The 27,128-nt window shown below is 37.6% G+C and overlaps 2 protein-coding genes across 9 annotated transcripts in view; one reads left to right on the top strand and one right to left on the bottom strand.

Moving 5' to 3' along the window:
* Nucleotides 1-8,913, bottom strand: part of ARL6IP6 (ADP ribosylation factor like GTPase 6 interacting protein 6) — a 39,133-nt gene extending 30,220 nt beyond the window's left edge. The window contains exons 1-2 of the mRNA XM_058548981.1: nt 7,992-8,913; nt 6,181-6,234 (exon numbers count right to left, since the gene is read on the bottom strand). Of these exons, the coding sequence (XP_058404964.1) occupies nt 6,181-6,234; nt 7,992-8,391 (454 nt within the window). The 5' untranslated portion in view covers nt 8,392-8,913. The remainder of the gene's footprint in view (nt 1-6,180; nt 6,235-7,991) is intronic.
* A 184-nt stretch (nt 8,914-9,097) lies between these two features.
* Nucleotides 9,098-27,128, top strand: part of PRPF40A (pre-mRNA processing factor 40 homolog A) — a 59,547-nt gene continuing 41,516 nt past the window's right edge. The window contains exons 1-4 of one of the 8 annotated variants that reach the window (XM_058548985.1): nt 9,098-9,796; nt 10,922-11,053; nt 24,379-24,459; nt 25,843-25,873. In XM_058548985.1, the coding sequence (XP_058404968.1) occupies nt 9,395-9,796; nt 10,922-11,053; nt 24,379-24,459; nt 25,843-25,873 (646 nt within the window). In that variant the 5' untranslated portion in view covers nt 9,098-9,394. The remainder of the gene's footprint in view (nt 9,797-10,921; nt 11,054-24,378; nt 24,460-25,842; nt 25,874-27,128) is intronic. The other 7 variants (XM_058548982.1, XM_058548987.1, XM_058548989.1 and 4 more) reach the window with 7 other exon arrangements.

The following is a 27,128-nucleotide window of genomic DNA, read 5'->3' as shown; positions in this document are numbered from 1 at the left end:
AATTTCCCTGGTTTTAAAGACATATACACTTGAAATGAGCATGTCCTCTGAGTGCAAATAACTGCTTACTAGCTTCATGCATTAATCTAGAACATACTTGTAAAAACTGATTCCGGCCTTCAGATACATCTCTAATTGGTTATATCTTTATCATTACTTTTGCTTTTTCTTTCTTGCACTTGCATTATCAAAATACAATGCTTGAAGGAATTTTTAAAAGGGAACAACCATCTTCTTTGCTTCTTAATTGCAAAACATTTTCATTTTTAGATTTATAAACAATTTGAATGATCAATCCAATGATCTTTTTTCATTTCTTTCCAGTCACCTTTGTACACACACCTGCCTTTAGCATTTGTCTACTTACAAACAGTATCAAATAAATTAGGGCCCACAGACATCATAAAAGATGAAAAATACAGTCATACATCCCTTTAGCAAAAGGGGATGCTTTATGTTTTTGCCTGAAGTCCTTTCTGTTGAATAACTAACTGGATGAGAATACTATATTTTTCTGAAAACAGCCAGATAGTAAATATTTTCAGTTTTGCTTGCCATAAGGTCTGTCACAACTACCCAACTCTGCCATTGTAGTGTGGAAGCAGCCACAGACAATATATAAAGCAATGGGCAAAGCTATGCTATGATAAAACTTAATTTACAAAAACAGGCAGCAGGTCAGATTTGGTCTGTGGACCACCGTTTGCTGACCTCTGCTCTAGAGGATTCAATCATATTTATTTTATTCTTTTTAGCATAGTTGAGAATAATTGATGAGTAATATTAAAATGATTCCTAATATAATGAAATAGAAAAATGTTTCGAGATATAGGAAAATAAGATGACTAAAATCCCATAATCTATCTTAGATTTATAAGAGAGTCCAATAGACCAATAGAGTAATTTCAAGATCAAATAAGCTTTACGCTATCAAAGTATAACTCAATTTTCTCTTTATTCTCTGGAATACCCAGGAAAGAATAAAAGTCATGAAATATCAATCCTTACAAACAGAACTGCTCCAGAAAATAAAAAATTAAAAATGGTTCCAATGGACCCTGCCAGTATACTGAGCATTAAAGCATGCAGCCAATTAAGTGACTTCAACTTTGATTCAGTAGATAAGTAAAGGGTCTGAAATTCTGTAAATTCCAAGAAAAGAAAATCTCTAGGGCTTTTTTTTTGGACATGTCAGGTTTGGTTCTCATGAACTAGCAGTATCAGCATCACCTAGAAACTTATTAGAAATGGAAATTCTTGGGCTCCATCCCACACCTACTGAATCACAACTCTTGACCAGGTGAAAATGAGTTCTAACAAGTCTTCCAGGTGATTCTGATGCCAGGTCAAGTCTGACCTCATCAGCATAACAAACATCTCTCCAGACCACCAAAGCTGGGCTAGGCAGTACCACACTAACAATAACAAACTAATTTCTTGAGATTGAGAGGTCCCGATGTCTGGTTCTCATTACTGCATTTATGTGCTAAGAGGAGACCTGTAATGATTTTATGACTAATAATCTGGTTGCACACTAATAATTCTTGCTAATAACCCACACTGTTTTTGCCTTGCTATTCACCTACACTATCTCATGGCATAAAAATTCCAATATACACTGTCTTGAGTTTTGGCTTAGAAGGAAATAATTTATATGGATGGATGCAGGTTAGTTGGGAATACTGGGTGTAATAACACATGTAAAAAATTAAAACAGTTTTTGGCATACTGAAAAGTTGAATAGTATTATTAATTGTTGAATATGTTATTTACACTTTTCTAAACTGAATTTTGTGCTTTTCCTTAAAGTTTTTTCATTGAGAGTTAAAACAAAAAAGAGATTAAAAAAAAAAACCACCATAATTCCAAATCCCAGATAAACTAACATTTTGGTTGTATCCTTCCAGTCCTTTTGGGCTTTTGTTTTTCTCTTCTTTTGGCCTCAGTCATTGTTCTTTTACCAATATGAGTAAGCAATACACACAACTTTACAAAGACTGTGCTACAGAATAGGATAACTTATTTGTGAATTTTTTTTTTAATTTAATTTATTTATTTTTCCCCTAAAGCCCCAGTAGATAGTTGTATGTCATAGCTACACATCCTTCTAGTCGCTGTATGTGGGACGCGGCCTCAGCATGGCCAGAGAAGCAGTGCGTCGGTGTGCGCCCAGGATCAGAACCCGGGCCGCCAGCAGCGGAGTGCGCGCACCCAACTGCTAAGCCATGGGGCTGGCCCTATTTGTGAATTTTTAAATGAAACACTTGAGCGACCCCACCCAGCTGCAGATAGCACTGTATCATTTCCTTAACAGACTGTGGGCTCAAATTAATGTTCATACATTCATTAAAAAGTTTAAGTTCACAGTTTCAACCATTTTTTCACTATAAAAAGAAAGTGAGTGAGTTGTTCTCAACTTGTGCCTTTCTAAGAGAATGGGTGACTTACCAACACACCCTTTGTCTCAGAACTTTTTACCATGTTTCTAATGTTCTGTATCATGAAATTATGACGGTAGACAGTCTCACTTATCGTTCTGCAGAAGACATAATTGATGAACTCTTCAAATGAGCTGGCTTCAACTTTGACTGAACTCAGTATATGTCAGTCATCTCTTCTCTGTAGATGTGCAGAAGCCTAGAAACATCTCAATCATAAAAGAGGAACTAAATGGGCAGCTCAAAAAGTAAAAAAGCCCTTGACATTGCAAGATGCTAGCAATCTGGTCCTACCCACAAGCGGGACTTAATGTTAACTATTAACTAATAGATATCAAGGAATGACAGGCACCCAAGATCAAGTTCAAAAGCTTTTTAGACACTGAAGGAACTCCATAAAGTCTCATTACAATTTCTGTATGGCACTATTTACATTTATATAAAAGTACTGCCCTACATTTAATTTGATGATAATAGTCTTAGATTAAGTATTTTCTCCTAAAGGCAATTCCTTCTTATGTATTTACTGCAGGTTTGCCTCAAATAAAAAGTCATTTTATTATACCCTATATTAAGACTAGGGGAAAAGATGCAAAAAATTGTAAATAGGACTGTGTGAAATGTGATAAAATACGGAAAAATGTGACAGATGCAAAAGCCAATGTGCAAAAATGAAACAACTCAATGTTGTATATAATTAGTGTAATCAATTTGGCCTGCGAATAACCTTAAAGAGAAGTAACTATAATAGGTTTCACAAGTTTTATTAAACTCCCTATAAAATAGGCTTACAGTAGGGGATGGTTTGCAGGACAATTATAAAAGAAAAGCCCTAAGAACTCTGCAGTGTGATTTCTCCCAGGGGAGATGAGTTCCAAAACCAGCTGATATTATCAATCACACTTTCCTGGCTGGACCACCTCATTGGTAAAGAGGAACACTATGATAGCCTAATCCTATTAGCCATTAGGGTCAATTAACTCCTCAAATGCACTGATATTATGCTCATCATGAACCGTTTTTTTTTTTTCAACTACAAGTAGGGCTTCTCATGAAGATTTCTTTCAGAATGACAAAATGACAAGAGAATGGCAGCATCCCAGCTCCTGTGGAAGTTAGGTTTTTTAACACACATTTGGGCTTATATATTGTTTCTTGTTAGTCTACCGTTAGTCAACTCTCAAGGACTTTACCCTTGAATAAATTTTTTTTAAAAATGAGATTCTGGGCCTGCAGAAGTATTTCTCAAACTGTGGTACATTAGAATTACCTGGAAGATTCTTGGGACCCACCCTGGGCTGAAACAAAATCAACAGGTGCTTTTTAAAACAAAATCTAGGTAATTCTTACACATACCAAAATGAGAATCGCTGCTATAATCTGCTCTTACTGAGCTATGCCAACCTTGGATTAGGACTAAATTGCAATAAAAAAATTTGCAGTGTGCAATCTGTCTACTCTCACGGTAGAGCAGTTACTGTGCTCACATTATTTGTTTCTAAAACCCAACCTACTTTTAAAGAATTGAGGCAATTTGCAATAAAATTTAAACACGAATCACTGAAATATAAAGATAACAACATATATGTACAATAATAATTATGCCAAAAAACAAAGGGTAAAAAACAACACAATCAAACATCACATTAGCTATGAGGTTCCTAGTAAACCACATGAAATACAGTGAAATACAACAAAATCATTATCACTGATAGAAGGCTGCATTCTACTTTTTCTGTCCATAATGGACGACTTCAACAACAGTTTTTATTAAACATTCTGGATTGTTCTTTTCTGTGAAAACTTTTATATCAATTGTAAAAAGGTAAGATATAATTTAACAGGCATTTCTTGGGGAGTAAGCTAATGTAGCAATCTTTCTTGATATCTAAGTTAACAAAATCAGGGTTGATTTAGATGCAAGTCAAGGTTTGAGAGAACTGGCCTATCTTTAACCATCAGCTGTTGTAAGTGGACTATTCAGAGGCTAGTAGTCAATTCAAAACATTATTCAGTAAAGAGGTTAACTAGCATTTTTCTCCCCAACAGGAGAATTCCAGCTTAGGCCAATGAAGGGCAAGTGTTACCTCAGTCACCTCAAACCTTATAAGAGCTTAATCAACTCAATCACTGATTCTCTGAAACAGATTTTGAAGAATCTTATTCTCTTGCTAGAGAAGAGTATTCTCTATCACACGTTATAATGTATATTTGCTATAAATATAACTATGCTTACTTTAAAATTAATCCTCAGGAAACTGACTGAATAGTCCATTAGGTGATGCTGAATATATTCTCCATTTGACCAGTGGAGCATTAGTTCAAAATAAGGATCTTTGTTTTGCCATAACTACCGTTCAGTGGTTTTTTGCCATAAAGATACAGCGGTTTCTCCTCACTCCTGAGATTGTTCCCGAATCTTGAAAGTAAATTCATGTCACTAGCAAAGACTCAGATAATGATCTTCCTATTTGCTGTTATTGTATTAAGCATCTACCAAGTACACCTAAAAGCAATACCAGACTACTTAACTGGAAGTGGAAAAGGAAGCAGGGCAATGACAAAGCCCTATTATACGCCTTTTGATAACAAGCCATTCAAAAGCAGATAACAAATGCCACTCATTCTTTTCATAAATGTGAAATCTTGCCAACTTTTAAATAGCAAGTTAGAATTCATGCCTACTTCATAAGATTTTGTTTCTACTACATCAAGAGTTGACAGATCAATAAATGCTATGAAAAACCTCATAATCTTGGTTGTTTTTTAAGGATGAAACAGTATAACTACATACACTAATAAAATGAGTAAGTAAAAAGTACGTTTTCTCATGCAAGAAGTTGAGAAGAACGTAGACAAGTTTTCAAGGGATATCTAGCAAACTAATTTGTGTGCAATTTGAAGACAAACGTTTTCCTTTGTGCAAAATCAGTCAGACAATACTTTGTATCATCATGAGGGCATTAGCCTTGAAGAGGTAGTCTACACAGTTTAGTTAAGACTGGGGGAAGGGGTGACATGCAAGATAGGATCTCAAACTTTTTTTCCCCAATTTAGAGCAATCAATCAAATAATTATAGCAAATAGGAGTAAAATATGCCAGACAGGTAAAGTTCTGAACTCTTCTAAATCATTTTGGCGGAGAAATAAATACAAGATAAACAACCCTTCAATTTTTCACTAGAAACCTGTAAACTACAGCATGCTACAGTCTACAGAAAGTCTGACTCTTTCCTAGTCATCGTTAACCTGTGCAAGTATGCCTAATGCTTTTCAAATTTTTTTTTTACAAAAGAAGTTGCTTTTAAACAGATTTGAACTTAAATTTCTCCTAAGGTCTACTTAAGATGTTATCTTCGCCAAGTCTGTGAGAAAGTGTGTTTGTTTTTAATTCCTGGGAAGAGGCGTGGGGAGACTATTCCAGAAGGTAATTAGAAAACGTTAAATATTCTCTGGGTCTTAGTCACCCACAGTTGTATTCAAACTGTATTCCTAGTGTGTGTGGTATACCCACTCACACATCACATGCCATACATACATAAAAACAAAATCTAATAAAATTTACCACACACAGTAAGGTCTTTCAAGGTCTTTTCATTAGAAAGGTCTGCAAGATCAAGACTGAATCAAAAGCACAAGGGAATATATTAAGTATTTTATCTAAAATTTTGTAGAGTTTAAATACGATCTGGAAAAACAAAAGTGAGCTCAAAATCAAATCAAGTGACAATTAAGTCCATACCTAATAGCCCAGAGTCTACATCAGCTTCTTTCTTCAAATTCTCAGCATGTAATTCTGTAAATACAAAAAGGTGCTTGGGTAAAAAAGATGATTTTATAATTTGAAAAGTAGCTTAAAGGCTGGGAAGACACTGTAGAGTTGTGGAGAGTGCTTTGGAGTCAGCAACAACCAAGTTCAAATTCTGCTTCCATTTACCAGCTATGTGACCTCCAGTGAGCAAATAAGACATCTATATGAGTCAACTGCCAGGTATATAAAACAGGAATGTTTACTTCCTAATGTTGCTGTGAAGACATTTTTTCTTTTTTGCTGAGGAAGATTGGCCCTGAGCTAACATCTGTTGCCAATCTTTCTGTTTTTTTGCTTGAGAAAGAGTAAACCCTGAGCTAACATCTGTGCCAATCTTCCTCCACTTCATATGTGGGTCGCCACCATAGCACGGCTGACAAGTGGTGTAGGTCTGCACCTGGGATCTGAACCCCTGAATCTGGGCCACTGAAGTGGAACACGCCAAACTTAACCACTATGCCACCAGGCTGGCCCTTGTGAAGACATTTTATGTCATGCAAACTACAGCAGATACTAGGTTTTGAGTTCAGTTCCTTTCTCCATTCTCCAAAATAAGCAAGAATCCATGTCTTCTGCAATGGACTTCCACATACGAGGTTTTGTGACTTTATGATATAAAAGCAATCTCTCAGAGCAAAAGAGAAACTACCTATAAGATGAAACTCTTCTCAGAGGTGCAGTGAAAAAAAGAGGGGAGGGGACTGATAGGAATGAAACACTGGCACCCAAATATTTAACATTGACAGTTTACACCCAATACCCTTTTATGAAAAGGTACAACTTGCACATTAACTTGCCAATCTGACTTCTGCATGAAAACCAAGCATTACCAAGCTGTTAGAAGCCTTCTGCAGCCCACTAGCAGCTTGGAAACAATGAGGAAAAATAAAAACCAGAGCTAAACAGACTACTGAATAGTGAAGTAAGAGTAATACTTCAGTGACAACGCGTTGGGTGCTTTTCACACAACAAACTAAGGTAGTTTTTTTTGTTTGAATTTTTCTTTTTCAATAACTTGGCCAAAATCACATACGAGTGACAAATGAGATTTAAACTCATGTGTGATTCTTTCTACAGTAATATAAAATACCCAACCATACAATCCTTCTGTATAAGCTTTGGAAAACCTTTCAAGGCACATCTTTTCAGACACAGGAAAATAAAACTATTAATCAGAGAAAGAACAGACTACAGCTCCCACAATAGAGCTTTACCACTACACTAGGATGGGAACCCAAAATCGAGAGGGGCTAATTATTTTACCTATAAAAATAGAAACTTGGGCTGAATGGAAATCCTTGTCCTCCAGGAATTCTGTGTGTACATGGGAATCAGACGATAGCACATCTTTAATCATCTGTCCGTTAAAATCTTTGAACATGTATAGCCTATTTTAATTATCTACACACTTTTCACCATCTCTTTTTAATGATGGTTATTCTCCTTAATTTTGCCAGTATTTCATCTCAAGTGTTCGCCGACTTGAAGATACTGTTTCTTCAAGAGTACCCATTTAACTAAGACTTTCTTACAATAGGTCTCCTGATGATGTACCAGGGCCTTCCACCTTTAAGAAAAGAGAAAGCAAACGGGGAAGAGCCAAGAAAAGTGCTGATGAATACTTTAGGTGAAAGCGACTACCACCTCACCGGTCTTTGATGGGGAGGGGGGTGATGAAGGCGAGAGCCACGTCCAGGCTCAACTTTACTCTGGACAGCCTTTCAAGGCCGTAACTACAATACCTTTTACGATCAGGTAGGTGATGGCCAGGAGGAAGGCGAGGAGGATGGCGAACAGCAGCGAACACAGAATTGAGAGGACCTGGACCGGCCACCGCCGAGCCTGGGCTCGGCCGCCCGCCACCGCCGAGAAGATGCCATTGCGCTTATCGGGCAGCACCGGGGACCCATCCCCGTCCGGCGGGAGCAGCGAGCCCCTTCTAGGCTCCGACGACGCCCCGGCCGAGAACTCCGCCCGCAAGTCGCGGGCCACTTGGTCGCATCCCTCCTCCTCGTCGACCTGACCCTCACCCCAACCGTCCCCCTGAGAGAACGCGGAAAACGCCGGCCGAGCGACTGGGAAAGGAGTGCCCAGCCGGCGGCGCAGGGGAACCGAGGTCCTCCCGCTCTCTAAAAACGACATGGCGGGAAAGACGATACGGCGCGCGGAGGCCGAGCGTCTCCCATCCGCCCCGCCCCGCGCTCGCACAGCCAATCAACGGCCGGGGCCCCCCACGGCCTCCACCACCCTGCCCTGGCGCGCAGGGGTGCGCAAGGGTGCGCGGTAGGGCGGGGAAGGTGCCGTGAGGCCCGAAGAGAGACAGGGCGCCCCTGGGCCAGAGCTCGACCCCTTGGCAGTAGGAGGGAAGGAGAGCAGGAAAGCGCGCAGGGAGAGGCGAGCCGAGGCCCAAGACAGCCGAGTCTCCTCTCCCTGCAGTGCTTCGTCCCGGCCAAAGACCTTCGCCACCGCCGCGTCACCTCCAGGCAAGCGCGCGTCCCGCCAGCCCCAAAGCCGCATCTTCCCGACGCCCGGTCCTAGCGCCTGCCCGTGCACCTGTGATTCACATTCCCAAACCTATTTGCTTTCTCCCTTCTTCCCGGCTACGCTCGCACTCTTTTCCGCGTTCCCTACTTAACGGCAGCTCACCGCCCGGCGCTCTCGCCTCGCCTTAACTGCCCACCCCACTTTCCCCTTCGCCTTGTCCTCCCCACCCCTGCCACAACTTCCCTCCACGCAGCTCGACACGCCTCCTGCTCCCGCTCCGCCCCGGCGCGCGCTCTCCGGCTGGTGCGTACGGAGCTCGAACCCTCACCTCGCAACCCCTCCTCTCTCGCCCTCCCCGCCCCCTCCCCTTCGCCTCGAGCACCGCACGCGCGCATCCGGCCACCGCTAACGCTAGAAGCTGCTTATCCTACCCCCACCCCACCCGACCCTACCCCTGGCGGCCTCAGGTTTGTGGGTCGTACGTAACTTGGGCGGGGGGTGAAGGTGGCAGGCCCCACGGCCCCACCCCATACGGGGTGAGGCAGTCTAAGCTCGGGAAGCTGGGACACGGTTATCTTCCCTTCCCGGGGGGAAGTTGGTGGAGTTTTCCCGGCAGAGGACTCGGCGCAGAAACTTCCTCCGTCCCCTTCCCCCCCCCTCCATGCAGGCGACGCCGAGTGAGGCTGAGGCTGGGGGCGAATCGCCGCAGAGCTGCGTGTCGGCAGCTCACTCTGATTGGACAGCGGGGAAGCCTGTCAGCTTATTGGCCCCGCTGATCCCGCCCCGTAGCGCGGGGCAGCCTTTAACCTTTGGCCCCAGCGGGCGCCAGCCACTCAGATCGCTTCTTGTTGGTATGTGTAGCGGCAGTGGCCGCCGGCGGAGCAGTCTGAGCCCGACGATGAGGCCGGGGACGGGAGCCGAGCGTGGAGGCCTCATGGTGAGTGAAATGGAGAGCCATCCTCCCTCGCGGGGTCCCGGGGACGGGGAGCGGAGATTGTCCGGCTCAAGCCTCTGCTCCAGCTCTTGGGTCTCTGCTGACGGCTTCCTGAGGAGACGGCCCTCGGTAAGGGATCGGTGGGGCAGGGGGAAAGCGGCACAATGAAAAACGGAGTCAGAGAGACAGGAAGCTTTAACCAAAAGGAGAAGAAGATAAGAGTGGACGAAGGAAGAGCTCGCGATGGTGGGATATGTTCCGAGGGAGAGAAATGGAGGGCGGGGATGCACAAAGGGAAGGATGTGGGACCCTGGAAGTTCCTAGCGGGCTTGGCCTAGACAGATGCGCGGTGTAGGTGCTGGGCCCTGGGCGGGTTGAGCGTCTTGGAGAGGTAGGCCCGATTTAACAGGGAGGGGGAGGCGGAGACTTGATTCTGTAGACTTTAAGAGAGGCTGCCAAAATCTGTTTTCACCTGTAGTAGTGGTGTCTGCAGCGGAGGACAGCTGGGGGAATTGGCAGGGGATAATACCTGGTTTTAAGACCTGGAACAATGGACACACGAGTCAAGAAAGTAGTTGTCTTACAAAAGCGCATTGAAATGGGCAAATTAGTTGTTTGCATTTAGTGTCTTTGAATGACAGACCTCAATCTTTGAAAAAAATTTTTTTGGCAAAAGTAATTTTACCTGTGTTAGAGATTCTATTAGGAAATTGTGTTTATTTGTTAGGAGTGAAGTGTCTCTGGATACCCATACTGTTGTGTTTTATAATACCAACTGTCATCTGAGTTAATTTGGTAAATTCAGAGTTTTAAAGCTTAGTAAAAGTTTAGAAATAAGTTTAATATGTAGCGTTGTAAAATAACAGTAGGTGGCTATCTTCTGTCTGTGTGAAATAGGACAGAGTTGTGGTTTTTTACTGTAACAGTTTTTAAATTGGCTTTCACATACATTTCCTCCGAGCTTAGCAAGCAAGTTAGTAACTAAGTCAGTGTGCTTTAAAAATAAAAGCTACGATCTGCTGTCCACTAATGATTTTAATTTTTTCCATTTTGTTCTGGAATTTGGTCAGTTGCAAACCCATTATAAATACTAGTGTAGTGCAGTTTATTTAAGATGAGAAAGTATAAGCTAACCCAATAGTTGAATTACACAGCCTAATGTTATACCACTATACGTAACTGAATTATGGGAATCAGATTTTTGAGAAGCATTTATTGTTATTTGCTAATTTTTAAATTGTCCCTGTTTTTCAGATGGGGCACCCTGGCATGCATTATACCCCAATGGGAATGCACCCTATGGGTCAGAGAGCCAATATGCCTCCTGTACCTCATGGAATGATGCCGCAAATGATGCCCCCTATGGGAGGGCCGCCAATGGGACAAGTAAGAATGTTTTTGTTTTGTTTTGTATTTATTTGTTTATTTTTGCTTGTGGTATTATTGTGTCAAGATTTCAAAATCTGGGTCAATATTTGCAGCTGTTTAAGAATTAGTTTATGCCAGAATAACGTTTTCAAATAAGTCAAATGTTCAATCGTGACACTAACCAAATTTTGAATGTAATGAAAAGTCTTCTGTATAAAAGATTTACTTTCTACTGCAACAAAACTAAGAGGTTTTTTTTTTTTTTTAAGTTAACAGTGTACATCTAGGCTTTTTAGTTTAAAGACTTTCTTTCCCCCAAGTATGTCAATTGATGTTAATGTTCTAAGAGTAAATATTATCTGATAGGTCAACATAATTTATGTCGGTGGACCATGTAAATGCATAGAATCGGAAAATAGTAATTGTTTAGGCATTTGGCTTAGAATGAATTTTATTCCTGAAATAGCTTCCTCTTGTGTGTATGCGCGCGCGAGTGTGGTGGGGGTGGAGGTGGGGAGGTTCTATTCTAATTTGATTCTTCATAGCACAGTGCCAAATAAGTAGTTCATTTTCCACTTACACTATTTTGTTTGTTTTTTTAAATGCTTATTGCTTCTGCACTCCTGCTTTTGAGCTGTCCCTTCCATCTCCAGCATAAATTGTAAACGGACATTTTGTAGGAGTGATTTGGATCAAAAGGTTTTAATGCTGACTCAGTGAATTCAGTAGAACTGAGTTCCTAGAGAAGCATCCAAGAAAGGTAACAGGTTCAGTTACCATGAATAATTTTATATCCCCTGTTAGGGTCTATAATAAGAGTATGCTTTGGTGGCTGAGTTCTTTCCATTTGAGTATCTCAATAAATCATCAAAAATTTAGGCTAACAAAACATTTTGGAAAGCCAGTCAATTAGGTATGATCTTTCTGCTAATTAATACTGTTTACTTTGATAATTGTTTAAGCCTTGATGGTTTAAGTTATTGGTAAAATTGTAGTGGAGAAAGGAGCTTGCTCTGTCTCTCTCTCTACTTAACTTTAAGAGTAGACGGGCTTAATGTCAAGTGGTTTTCTTCCTTATAATATAGCCCTTAATTTTGTGTAAAAATCTTTATTTGAAGGCACCAGGCCCAAAAGATTCTGCCTGTAGCAGTTCTTTAAATAAAAGAACCATTTATTCTGTTACTCTAAAATATCACAAGTTTTACAACTCCCTAGGTGATGGAGAAACAACTCTGATTCCTCTTCTGTTTCTTTCCATCTCTAAGCAGCAAGGAGCTCTTCTTGTTTTCTTAGTAGAGCTGCTCTAACTAGATAATGAGCTTTAAAAAATATTTATTCTTTAAATGCTCTGGTTCTTATTTAAAATTAGTTTCTTTCCACAGAAAGATAAAATAAAACAATTTGCTACTGCCAGATGCTTCTCTCTTTTCTGGGGCCTTCTGTTTCCATTGGGCCAATCAAGGTAAGTTTTGCAAGGGATGACCTGCTTACCCTTGCTGTAATGGTGCTATTGCACTACCAAAACCAAGATACCAGCTAGTCATTTCTAGTAAAATGCAGATTTCATTTTTTTTTTTTTTTTTAAGTACTTTCATGTATCTCATTGACATAAGCTGGTCACAGTTTGCTTTATGGCCCTTTCTCCTTAGCAATATCAGTGACCATCTTCCTAGTAAGGTTACTTGCTACCTGGTATACATCCATTCAAATACTCAGAATTTTACCTTGTGGTTTTATTCTACTTTTTTTCTTAGGCCAGTATATGCCATGTGCCTCTAAGTGTACCTGACTTTTAGATGTTTAGAAGTCTGTCTCTCCCTTTTGGCTCCTGTTAGGATAATAAATGAATGTCTTCAGAGTTCAGCTGTGGGGGTCCCAAGAGAATCCTCCTTGTTTTTTTCTTAAAATTAGATTATTCCTTTTTTTTCTTCTTAACATCTAACTAGCAAATATGGGGCCTAAAACTAATTCTTATTTTAGCTTTAATAACAGACTGGGAGGGCATGGATAATTTAAATGCTCAAGTAATCCAGAAATCTAATTTAAAGTTCTGTAAACAACTACTTTAAAAATAAAGTTGATAATTAGTAAAATTGATCCTTTTTTCTGCATCATTTCTTCTGTCTACCCACTCTGGGAAGTATTAATGAACAGTAAGTGGTCAGAAGATGAGAAGAAGCAGGGTGCCTGTATATAGTTCACTGCAGTGACATAAAGTTGGTAGGGTTCTACCATCCAATTTTAAAAAGTTAATCACATTCTTTAGACTTTGGGACTGAAAGTTATGGAACATTCATGTATGTTGCCTAATTCACATTAAGATCTCATTCTGGGACCAGCTGAAGGCTAGAATTAGTGGCAGTCCTACTTGCTAAATGATTGTGGTCTTTGTAATGTTACTGAACATGATGAAATTCTAAAACTTCTTTGTAAAATAATATGCAGGCTGGGCAGGATAACAGTCTACAGAAGCCAGAGTTCATAATTTTTCAAATGCAGCAAGTTATTTAGATTAAAGAAGTAGTGTATTTGTTTTTATTTTATTTTATTTTTAATTCATGAGATAACCTAGAATGCCCTTTTTAGAATTCAGGCTGAATCTATTAGTAGTAATAAATATTTGGAAATTATCAAATGGAGCTTAATATTTCTTTCATGTTTATTTCAATAATCTGTCCTGTAGGTTAAAGTTGCCTCTTTATTACTGTACATTAACTTCATATGGGAAAGTTGTGCTTCTACTTTTACAGAATTATAGGCTCTTACAGCTGGAAGAGACCTGACAAGTTGTATAAACTTTAAATAATATGTGAGTTAAATAATGATTTATCACTGGTTAAAAAAACCATGTTAATAAAGTAATTTTCCTGCTTGGTGGCAATACTAAAAAATTTCCAGTAGACGTTTGCATTAAGATACAGTTATGTGTGAGGCCATCTTCTTTCTCCATATCTGTAGTAAATAATGTTTTGCCTTTAAAATGTTTTCATGTCTTAGTCTTTTGTTGTCTTTTCTACACAAAGGACATGCAAGTTCTGCCCTCTTTACCACAGATGATTTTGCCTTTACTTAAGCCCAAGAGAGTCCTCCTAGCTGGCTCTTTTTTTCTTTTTTCTTTAATTTTTCTCTTTTAATGAGAAGAGTGGAGTACAAGACTTAAGGTCCCTTTCAGCTCTAATAGCCTATGATTCAGTTCACATCATTTGTTAAGAGTAGGCGCTATGTATATGAGATTTTATGGGTTGATATGGAAATAAAGAAAAAAATTTCTTCTGCTATTGCCTCCCTAATTCTAATTATTCAGTACTTTTTTTTGTCTTTAATAAACTGATAAATGAATAATTGCTTTCTAGAAGGAGTTTGATTTTCTTGTTCTTATGCTGAGTAAGGCAGGCTTTAACGGATCTTATTTTATTTCTATTTCTGCTGCTGTCTGAGCCCAAGTCGCTATACTCCCATGCCTAGGATACTCTTAACTTGTGAGCTAGTTTTCTTGCTTCAAGCCTGCCCCTCCCGAAGTTCTCTTACGTTTCAGCATGTCATCTCCTTGCCCAAGAACCTCCAGTGTTTTTCTATGCCTATGGCATAATGTCTGAGTTCCACAGCCTAACTTGCAAGGATCTCCCATAGCAAAATTCAAAGCACTGTTCTGAGCTGCATGTCTTCACATTCCATAGTTTGAACCCAGGCTAGTCTTTTCATGGTATCTTGAGTGATTGTATTAGTTCATGACCCAGCTTATGCTGCTGTTCTTGCCTTCCTGCCCCTAGCTCACTACCACCATGAACTTTCCTTTACTTACCTAAGTTCTACTGTTTCAAGTCCTGCCTTCTCCAGGAGGTCCTCAGCAATAACTTTGTCCAGCATATACCTTCCCTTCAAATTATTAAAATAAAATCCTATGTAATCTGCTGGTAACTCTTACTGTTTCAGTTATTTGGGCACTTAGTGACTTGTTTTGTTTTATGGTTTATTTGCTTTGTCTTCCCAAGATGTAATAGATTGTAAGCTCTTAGAGAGCAGGGGCTATATTCTGTGCTTTTTAAGAAGTCTATAGGTGCTGAGCACAGTTCTTGGCACATTATGGGTGCTCAGTAAAATACTTGTTGAATGAATGAAATACACACATATTCTTTCCTACAATAAAGCCAGGAAGTCAGTGGATGTTACATGTGACTGTTTTCAGTGGTTACTTGTGACTTTATACATTGTTACGACTTATATTTGTTTTTAGTGTCTGCCTCTTTACTGTTGCTTTTTCGTTTGACAGAAATGGAAGATAAGATGAAATGAATAAGTAATTTTTGTTTGAATAAAACAAATATTATTTTCCATTTATTTTAAATACAGACAGATGTATTTCTATCTGTATGACTTTCTTGATGATCATCTCTTTAAGAAGTTTTACCACAGATTTTCCCATACCCTAGGGAAAATGATGATTTGAAATATATGCCTTCCAGAGAAATCCAAAGTGTTGGTATCTTATATTTATCTGACTGATTTGACAAACTGATCTGTTGCCATTGCTTTTGAATTACCCTTACTTTCAAGTATTTACAGAATCCATCCCATTGTATTGGACATTAGCCAGTGATAAAAAGGACTTTTTATGAGGTTATCTGCTCATAATTCTTGAAACTAGGTAATTGTATGCGTTTACATTACCAGGCAGGAACTTTTTTAAAAATAGATTGACCCAGACCTAATATGTTTGTATAACTTTTGGGCTGTGTGTATAGTTAAATTTTGATTGGTTTTACTAATGATACTATAAGTTTTGTTATCTTTAGGTAGCAATTCATTTAAATATGAGCTCATCGATTCAAAAACTTTAGCTATTGTAGTGTTTTTTAGTGTGAGAAGTGTTTAGAGAGATCTAAGAAGACCATGTAAGTTTGGAAGAATGAACTGTCGTCCCCCCCCCCCCCCCCCGAGATTCACAGGGCAGAATATTTTATAAAGATTCTGAGAAGTCTTGGAAAAGCCTTTTAAAACTGTTTTTATTCAGTATTTCTTTGTTTTATTTGACCAGCTTCCCCTACCCCACTTCCCCGGTCTCCCTTACCCCCCTCTTATCTGTTTATTTTGCTTTGTCTAGCATGTTGCGTTGAATTAACATTGCACAGAATTAGCGTTTTGTGAGAAGTGCTGAATTGGGTCCACTTAACCATTTAGTCTGCTCTTTAGGAGAAAAGACAGCATCGAAATGAGTTAGTACACACAGGTTAACCTGTTGATTTTTAATTGGGTTTGTTAGAGATGTTGATGACATGACTTCCAATCATCGTGAGTGGTATATCAGTAGATAGTAAAGATTTGGTACCTGTGTATATCCCATAGCTGTGTACTAGAGTTTTTTGTTTGTTTTTTACATAGAGAAATAATAAGTCTAAGTTGTGAAGGTTTATAAGTAAGGGCGAGTAGATTACTGTCTCATGTAGAAGTTGTTGTTAGTCCTTCATTCTTATATCCTTTTTCCATACCCTCATATTTCTTTTAATCAATAGACATTTAAGTCTCTTGACTGTGGTGTTAGTATAAAAATGAATGATGTATACACCCTGCACTCAAGGAGCTTACAGGCATTCCTCAGATGCCTGGCTGAACTGTCTTTTGTCATCGTCTCACTGGTGGTGTCATGATACTTCTAGACAGTGGGAAATTTAGTGGAGATGAATCTTCTGTATTTGTTTTCTTTCTCTCTCTAGTCAAGTAGTCATACATTTCTTCTGTTTATTAAAAAAAAAGCTAGTTGTAGTTATTGATTACTAAAGATGTGATATTTTGCATGAGGGGCTTGAAAGAAAAGCTCCTTCTTGGAGCTTCTTCCTTGGTACACTGCACTCAAAGTGGAAATCTGAGTCTTCTCCAAATCTGAGTGAGGCTGTTAGCCATGTCTCTTAAAGGACTAAACATGCCAGCAAGTAGGATTGGTCTGAGTTGAAATATAGTTTGCTTTACCTTAGGCTTTGAAAAAAATTTTTTTTAATTGAGGTCACATTGGTTTATAAGAGTGTTTAAATTTCAGGTGTACATCATTATATTTCATATTTTGGCTTCTGTATAGACTGCATCATGTTCACCACCAAAAGTCTAGTTTCCTTCCATCACGGAACACATATGCCCATTTACCCCTTTCACCCTCCCCCCACCCCCTGCCCCTCTGGTAACCACAAATCTGTTCTCCTTATATATATGTTTATCTTCCACATATGAGTGAAATCATACAGTATTTGTCTTTCTCTGTCTGACTTATTTTTTGCTTGGGGTAATATCCTCAAGGTTCATCCATGTTGTCACAAATGGCATGGTTTCACTTTTTTTTGGCTGAGTAGTATTCCATTGTGTGTGTGTGTGTGTACACACCACATCTTCTTTATCCATTCATCCGTTGATGGGCACTTAGGTTGCTTCCAAGTCTTGGCTATTGTGAATAACGCTGCAATGAACATAGGGGTGCATATATGTTTTCCAGTTAGTGTTTGCATGTTCTTTGGATAAATACCCAGAAGTGGGATAGCTGGATCATATGGTAGTTCTATTTGTAATTTTTTGAGAAGTCTCCATACTGTTTTCCATAGTGGCTGCACCAGTTTGCATTCCCACCGGCAGTGTATGAGGGTTCCCTTTCTCTACATCCTCTCTGACACTCATTTCTCATCTTTTTAGTAATAGTCATTCTGACAGGTGTGAGGTGATATCTCATTGTGGTTTTGATTTGCATTTCCCTAGTAATTAGTGATGTTGAACATCTTTTCATGTGCCTGTTGGCCATCTGTAAATCTTCTTTGGAAAAATGTCTGTTCATATGCTCTGCCCATTTTTTGATCTGGCTGTTCGTTTTTTTGTTGTTGAATTGTGTGAGGTCTTTATTGTTTTTTTTTTTTTAAACAAAGTTCTCATCTCGTTTATCTTAGACTTTTTTATCAAAATTCTGTTTATAATACAAATGTAATCTTACTCATTAGGTCCTGATCTTCTGTTTGGGCTAAGTCTTTTTAAATTACCTTTTGATTAATAAATGAGCAATAAGTTCCTGTTTGAAAACACGGGTTTGGTATAGTTTCTTTGGCCATGTGGTATCAGGCAAGTTGTTACTTCTCTGAAAGGTGATTTTCTGTAATTTCAAGATCATTGTGTGTTTATGAGCATATACTTGTTAAATACAATAGAAGATTACTGTCTCTCGCCTTTATGCAGAAATAAGGACTGGTCGTAAAGTTGTCTACTGCAAGCGCTTGTGTTTCTGCTCTGTGTAACTATCCTTTGCACCAGTAATACGTACATAAGTGAGACATGCTCTGTGTCGTAAAGGTGCCCACGATTGAGAAGAAACTAAAGTTTCATATAGACAAATATATAACGATTTAGCTAAATATAATACTAAATCTAGTTTAAAAGACTTGGGGAAAAGGATAGTAATAGTCTTGTGTTCCTCTCTGCTTACGTCCTAGAGGGCTTGTGTACAAGAGAAGACTTAGACAACTTTTTAGAGTAAGTTTTAAAGTTTTTAATTCTGTATGACTTGAGACACCACAATTTGTGTTTGTATCTCCAGTATATTTAGAGCTTTTTAAAAATAAAATGATACAGTTCATTTTCATTCAGCTCTGTTTCTGAGTTTTTGTGTCACATATCCATACCTGGTGGTTTTGTCTTTATATTTTCTGTACCCTCATTTAAGAAGTTAGTTTCAAGTTTAGTAAGAGACAGTGGGCTAAGTAACACTAAATAATTTAAACTACTTACTTACCCTTTTTCACGTTTGTTTTTTTTTTTTAAGGTTTCAGGGAATAGGATTATGATATCTAATCTGTGTTAGAAAGAATTATGATTCTGTCACCATGTTTGTATATAACTTTGTAAGATTCATACACCCTATTGAATTTGATCCTCCTGACTCTGGAAAGTGGGTTGGCTAGGTGAATGTCCAATTTTTAGATGGTAATAGTAAGGCCCAGAGAATTAAGTGAATTATACAGTGGCGTTGCAGAGCCATCACTAAATGTGATGCTTAATCTGGTATTGACTTCTTATTACATGTGTTGATTCCTACTGAAGCTGATGGTTTTACAGTATTTATTAGATGCCTTTAAAGAACTGAAGTGCCTACCTGACTGATAGGGGATAAATGAGAGAAGGAGCAATACAAGAGATACTTTCATTATAGTAGTTGAAGGAGGGCAATGGTAATAAAACAGCTGTCATTTATTGAGCACTGTTCTAAGTGCCTTCTGTGTATTATCTCATTTGAACCCTACACAATCCTATCAGATGAATACTGTTTTTCTCCATGTTACAGGTGAGGAAATTGAGGCCCAGATAGGTTAAGTAAATTAGCCCAAGATCACACAGCTGGGAAGTGGCCAAGCTGGAATAGAAATTCTGGCAGTCTTACTCTAGAGTATACTTAATAGCTGTACTAGGCTACTTCCCTGTATAGGAATTAAGCTAACCTTCTTAGAGTCTGAAGGAATAGTGTATACTTCAGCAATTCTAAACTCTCCAGGTTGAGAGAATTTAGCAAACTAAATTTTGAATACTGGCAATTGACTTATTAAATGGTGAGGTTCTATTCTATGTGGTAACAGTTTGTGCAGATATTGTCTATTTTTTATCTAAACGTTATATTAGAAAATGACAAATGTCTTGAATTTATGTATAACTCTAGATGTAGAGGAAGTAAGGTTAAATGATTGTCCCAAAATGTAACCACTTATTTTGAGTTGCTGAGGATATACTTTAAACAGGTATTTCTATTTATTTCCAATTGAATGAATAGTTATATTCAAAGATGTAGTTTTTGCATTTATTCAAAGAATAATTTTTTGCATTCATATGTTTTTTCATAAGGTAAGTTAGTGGTGTAGGAGATAGTTGTTTTTAAATACTGTACTTAATCACCTCTGTGGAGTGTATTTATCTTGTTGAATTTGACTTGAGCACGTTTGAAAGGAACCAAGTAAAAAGGCAAGAATCAAACTTTTTAGATAATCTGCAACTGCAGGTATGCAGCAAGTGTGGTTTTTAAATCAACCAAATTTTAAGAGTTAATATTTAGACAAAAGATAGCTTGTATGATTTCTTTCCAGCAGGAAAAACTTCAGGAAATAATTATGAAGAAAAGAACTTTTGAAGCACCCACGTGAAGATGTTCACTTTTGTTTTCATATCATAATAAAATTGGGCTAATTTAGTTTAGTTTACATTTTGTACAACTAATTTGCTGTAGCTTTGATACAATTGCTTTTATTACTGTACCTTTTATTTTAATTTTTAAAATACCCAGAGTGATTCATAAAGCATGCTTATTTTTATCTAACATTAGAAATTTTCCAAACTGGGATGCTGAGAATGACTGAGCAGATTGTGTGCTGCTCCCTAGTTTTTTTTTCTTCTTCACAGTGGTGATTCTTCTGAGAGCATCTTGATAATTGGTTTAACCTTTATCATTAAAAGAATAGAAGATTGTTTATATAGTATATATATACAAATGTTTGGCCAGTTATGAATGAAGTATATCAGAAAGCATATCTGAGTTATTTTTTGTTTTTAAAAAACAAGGTGACTGGCCGGCCCCGTGGCTTTGCGGTTAAGTGCACGCGCTCCACTACCGGCAGCCCGGGTTCGGATCCCGGGTGCGCACCGATGCACCGCTTCTCCGGCCATGCTGAGGCCGCGTCCCACGTACAGCAACTAGAAGGATGTGCAACTATGACGTACAACTATGTACTGGGGCTTTGAGGGGAGAAAAAAAGGAGGAGGATTGGCAATAGATGTTAGCTCAGAGCCAGTCTTCCTCAGCAAAAAGAGGAGGATTAGCATGGATGTTAGGTCAGGACTGATCTTCCTCACAAAAAATAAAAATAAAAAAAAATAAAAAACAAGGTGCCAAAGTGTCCATAAAATTCAGATGTTTAATATTTTAGACAATTTAGCTTACATCTTACATATGTTTTCATCCTTCCTATTCTCTCTCTGTCTCCTAACAACTAAAAATTCTTAATAATGGCACTTAATATATTTCCCAAAGTAGCTTAAATGGAAGTTTGTGAAGCTCCACACGGTTGTGATTTTATAGTGTGGTTCACATTAATCTTAAATGAACTACCACTTTGTAGCCTTAAGAAAGGTCTGGCTTATGAAATTGTTGTGGCCTTATTATTGCAACTACGTTAAGAGTTTTTCCCTTTAGCCATTTTGAACTAACATTCCATTTTCATTGAACTTAAGATGTCATCAGTGGTGAGACACTCTACATTATGTGCCCTAAGAGTGGGGAAAAAAAACCTAAAATGAGAAGTTGAAAATACTCTTCACATAAAGCTGGAACCACCAAAGTGTTAGTCCCTCCATGTGAATCAAGAAGTAAACCTACCATGCAAAAAGAGACAGTAAAGTAACTTGAATGTCTCAACTTTGATTATTGGACAGAGGGAGGGAAAAATCACTTCTGAGGGTTTGAACCACAAGCCAAGTCTCATAAGCTTGCAGCCTGGATTCCCATTATCAGTGTGGTATTAAAACAGAAAAGTAATAATTAGAAAATTTTAATGGTCTCAGATTAATTAATCTTGAATCAACACAAATTCTCTGAAGGAATTCAGCTTCAGTCAGATGGGTTGAAACATGCATCTCTATATTATGTGTATCCTAGAATTAATGAAAAACAGAAATCATAACATTTCCACAAAGTAGATTCTTCAGGTTTTGATTAACAGGCTTTTCTATAATGCTCAGGCCTCTGGGAAAAGCTCATAATTTGTCAAATCTTGCGGTAGCTTTTCATAAGAAACATGATATTTTGCATATTTATATTTTTGTCCTGTGGTTTCATGTTAATAACATTACAGTTTTGGTTTAAAATTATATTAATGATCTGTTTACTTTTAGATATTCATACATAATTCATACATATTTTAAGAATCTTGTTAATGTTTGTCAGGTTGAACAAGCTTAACTAGTTGCTGCCCCTCAGAGTTTACAAAGATAATGACGGAGAATTTAGCTTTTTATTTGACATTAACTCTCATTTTATAACCAATACCATGAGTTCTCGTCAAAGGCAAATTTTTGAGATATTTTAAAATTTGAATTGTAGGAAGAGGAACAATTGAGAGAACTCTTTCTGAGAGAACTCTGTCTAATTCTGTTTAATGATTTTCAGATATTGTTTGCTGTGAGTGTCTCATAAGTCATATAAGTGTCTAATAAACTTTAGTTATGTGGAAGTTTTTTTGTGCTTTGTGTTTTTGTGTGTGTGTGTGAGGAAGATCAGCCCTGAGCTAACATCTGCCAATCTTCCTCTTTTTGCCCTGGGCTAACATCTGTGCCCGTCTTCCTCCATGTCGTATGGGACGCCGCCACAGCATGGCTTAACAAGCGGTGGGTCGGTGCGCGCCCGGGATCTGAACCAGCAAACCCCGGACAGCCGTAGCGGAGTGCCCGCACTTAACCGCTTGCGCCACTGAGCCAGCCGCTGTGCTTTGTGTTTTAAATGGGATTTCATCCCTGTGTGTCTTATGAAGTCAGAGTATTTCAGTTTGAAATTACATTCATATGTACAGCTACCGTGTGGAAATGTTCTGTTGCATGATGGAGATTTTACCTCAGTTTTTTTAATGTCTAATTCTTATGAGAAAATACTTTGATTCGTTTTTCTCTTAGTTTTCAAAATTTTGTTTCTCAATTTGGCTTAGCATTCTAGCTTTTGAATATGTTACTAGCTTTTGATTTTATATACAAACCATTTTAAAAAGCAGGCTGTTTCTCTCTGTTGCCCAGCATACTTCTCCCCCGTAATCAGTTACTTAGTACTTAAAGAATTCACACCTACTTTGCTATTAGCCTAAAGCAAAATTAATTGTGAGGGTATAATTAGTGGGGGTAGGGGGAGAGGTTACAAGCTTAGTTCTCATTTGATTGCTCTGTTTTTTTCCCCTTTATGTGTAAATAATTTCTCTAATTCCATAATTTTTTTTTTACTATTATTTGATTGTATATTCCCAGTTCTAATCACGCATTTTCTGTCCAGTTCTTGTTTAGTGATATTTAAACAATTTACTGAATGATTTGAGGAACACAAAAACTTTTTTTGTTGTTTTTTAATCCATTAATATCATGCTACTTCATTTTAATGTACTTTAGCTTGGTTTAGCTTCATGAGTTGACTTTCATAAGGAATAAAGTTCAGTGTGCGAGTGTTCTCATCTATGTCTCTATTGACTGATAACGCTTATTTCTTTCTTGTTGTTTCTATTTCTCAGATTGTTCATTTAATTTGAAACTGTTGAATAACTGGTTACCTTGTTCCTAGTACCTATGGTTGTTGTATATAATTTTTATCCCCCTCCATGTTTTCCTTCGATTTGTTCATATTAAAATGAAAATTATAAGGTGGGATTATACTACTAATATAGATCAGCATTTGGTCAAAATCCTTTGGAAATTTATGTTAATCTTCATTTTTATTCATACCTAGGGTGAAGATTAATTCATAGATTTAAATTGCAGTCATTGGTAGACAAGATTAAGCTCCCAACTAATATTTGGTTTTTTTACATATTCATGTATGTGCTTTATTAAGGTTTTTCTTTACAAGAGAGGGCATAGATGATTTGTGTTTGAAGAGAGTGTTTTTTATGTATTTTTTTGTCACTGAATTTTAAGCACGTTTGATCTAGAATTTTAAAAAGGACCAGATCGGTATAAAAGTTGGCTTAATGCAGATACTAAAAATCAAAGGTGAGAGATACTGAAAAAATATTTGTCTTACTCCAAAGAAGGGAGACAAACATGAGTGTTAAGTTAAAATTAAAAGGAAATTAATATTCTTAAATTTAGGTCATGGGCCGGCCCCGTGGCTTAGCGGTTAAGTGCGCGCGCTCCGCTGCTGGCGGCTGGTGTTCGGATCCCAGGTGTGCACCGACGCACTGCTTCTCCAGCCATGCTGAGGCCGTGTCCCACATACAGCAACTAGAAGGATGTGCAACTATGACATACAACTATCTACTGGGGCTTTGGGGGAAAAAAATAAATAAATAAAAATTATAAAAAAAAAAAAATTTAGGTCAGAACATAATTGTCTAAACTTTTAAATTTATTTGTTAAAAAAATTTTGACTGTACATATAAATTATGACATAAGTATTAAAATAGATCATTGATAAAATACTTCATTCATTCAACAAGCACTTACTAAGCATGCTATCCATGTAGTATAGCGTTAACTGGGTTTTAATCTTAAGTTGTACATATTAGCTTTAGTAACCAGATAGATTCTTAAAGTCATATTAAGTTCTTTGGTCTTATATAGTGACCTTTTTTTTACTTTTCTTCTAGATGCCTGGAATGATGTCTTCAGTAATGCCTGGAATGATGATGTCTCATATGTCTCAGGCTTCCATGCAGCCTGCCTTACCGGTAATCTTGTGAAAATAATTGTTTTCTGTCATGTTTTGATTACTTTTATATATGAAATAATATATGTGTATTTTATAACCAATCATTAGCTTTTTAGATGCCTCTGGTACTGTAATGTAAGATGGGAATCACAGTGGACTTTTAGTTTCTTGAATGATAGGCATTTACATTTTTTTCCTATATTTATATTATATATACATCCTTTGTTATGAAATTAATTCTACATTAAATAAGACTAGAATACTAAAAAGCATAATTTGTCAGACGAAAGCATTTTATTGGTCTGGTAGCATTCTTTTTTTTTTTTTTTTTTTTTATTTATTTATTTATTTTCCCCCAAAGCCCCAGTAGATAGTTGTATGTCATAGCTGCACATCCTTCTAGTTGCTGTATGTGGGACATGGCCTCAGCATGGCAGGAGAAGCAGTGCGTCAGTGCGCATCCGGGATCCGAACCCGGGCCGCCAGCAGCAGAGCGCGCGCACTTAACCACTAAGTCCCGGGGCCGGCCCTGATCTGGTAGCATTCTAATCTTAAAGAGTAGACATTTGCTATACTGAGTGCTAATTAAAAATTGATGTAATTTAATACTGGGTACTAGATTTAGGAATCAGATGATTTCATTTGAAATCCGCATTTCATGAGACTTCATCTGTGGCACATTACTTAGAAAATCCTTGAACAGCCATATTACCCTTATTGGGTAGTATAGCAATATAGAAATCATTGTGATACTCAAATTAGCATAACTTCTTTATTACCTGATAGCCTAGTGGTTGTAATGAGCAGAAGTTGCGTACTCCACTGGGGTGGTAAGTTTGCACTGTCTGATCTAAAACTCCTAGGGCCAGATATATTTCGGTATTTTTTAATATTGTAAAGTAATATTTTGCATATACTATATATTAATGTAAGAATTTCCTGTGAGGTCTTGTACAGTGGCTTATAATTTCTAACACAATATTTCTATAGCAAAATTTATAGATATTCACTCTGAGGTGGGATAAATAAAGACTATGGGGAGCTCATGTCCTTCAGGGTAGGTTTTGCCAGTATAATGAGATTTGGTGCCAAATTTGAAAAAATTTGGTTTTCGGAGCTATTCGGATTTCAGAATTGTGGGTAAAGGATTGTGGATCTGTATGTAAGTGATTATATAAATATAACATTTAGATTAAAGTGCTTCAGTAGCACCAGGTTACTGATGTTTTTTACAATTTATAGCAAGCTCAGGGAAGTGTAACCACTAAAATTTACTAAGAATCTTTGAGTCAATGGCTTGAGAATTATATTTAGAGGGGACTGATTGACTGTGCTTTATGAGGGACTTCTATAAAATTTATTTAAACAAGGTGAACATTACTAATTATTTTTCTTCTTACAGCCAGGAGTAAATAATATGGATGTAGCAGCAGGTATGTGTACCATTTATGGCGGTATATATTAGTCTTCATTTGGACAGTAGCAACCATACTGTAAAAACAGTGTGAGGAATAAAAGCAGTGTATCCTGGGCTTTATAATCAGCTCCTGATTTTTTTTTACTTTTAAGCAGTGGAAAATAGGGAAAGAATTCATAATTGAATCCATAAGAAATTATCATAATTTTAGATCAGGAGTTCTGGGACCAAATTTGGTCTACAGATGTACTTTGGCCCACACAGTGTTTTTAAATTTTATAATTAGTTGCTAACATTTAAAGTCTGTAGGCTTTACATAAAGATTGAATTTATCTTTTTGCACAAAGATTGAATTTATCTTGAAAAGTTGGATGATATGAATATTTATTGTTTACAGTGGTCCTCATCAACACAGTAGGTACTCAGAATATTTGCATGAAAAACTCCAGTTGTGTCTATATTTGTACTCAGCAAACATTGTAGAATGGGATAGCAACTCCATACTTTGGCTATGGAGCATGTTCTCTCTTCTAAACTACTTCATAGTCATTTTTCTGTTACCTGCTTGGTCCTTGTAGTCACTGGAGTTTGTAAGCCCTGTGATAATTTTTTTTTTTTTTTTTTTTTGGCCGCTTACCAATATTGTTTGTTTTGACTAGTGTGACTAACATATAATAGTAATGCCTCAGTTATCCACGAGTAAATAATGTTCCACATAAATTAGTATTCAAGGTGCTGAACTTTATTCCATGTTTATGACAGAACATTTTTTGTTTTAAACATTATGCGTTGGAACATTTTAAAATGCACTATGTGCTTTACTGCAGGTTTATATGAGACCTAATTGATCTTTTTAAGATGTTTCAGAAATTTCAGTACTTATTTAAGCTGAAATAATGTTCTGAAATACATAGTATAATATTTTAGCCTATTTAGATATCTAGAGCTGGTTACTATTACCCTAAATAATCTTGGAAAGTAACCTTAAAATGTTTTTAAATTACTTTTTAAATGCTTTGGCTCTACCATTGATGTCCATAGTGGCTTCATTTGATTGCTCTCAGTAATTAAATAAAACTTTGTTTCCTTTTTACATACAGTCTTCGTTTTCTTTTTTAAATACAGTTTTAAGTTACTGTTTTCTAAAATTAAAGATTATTCATATGAATGTCGTGACTAATGTGCATTTCCCCTTGTGTCTTAAGGGGTTTTGGTAGTAGTTTAGGACAGTGCCAACTAATAAAACTTTCTGCATTGATGGAAATGTTCTG

The sequence above is a fragment of the Diceros bicornis genome, chromosome 10 (assembly GCF_020826845.1).
Source record: "Diceros bicornis minor isolate mBicDic1 chromosome 10, mDicBic1.mat.cur, whole genome shotgun sequence".
Classification (NCBI taxonomy): domain Eukaryota; kingdom Metazoa; phylum Chordata; class Mammalia; order Perissodactyla; family Rhinocerotidae; genus Diceros; species Diceros bicornis.
Note: the sequence above shows the minus strand (reverse complement) of the source record. Positions and strands in the feature narration are given on the sequence as shown.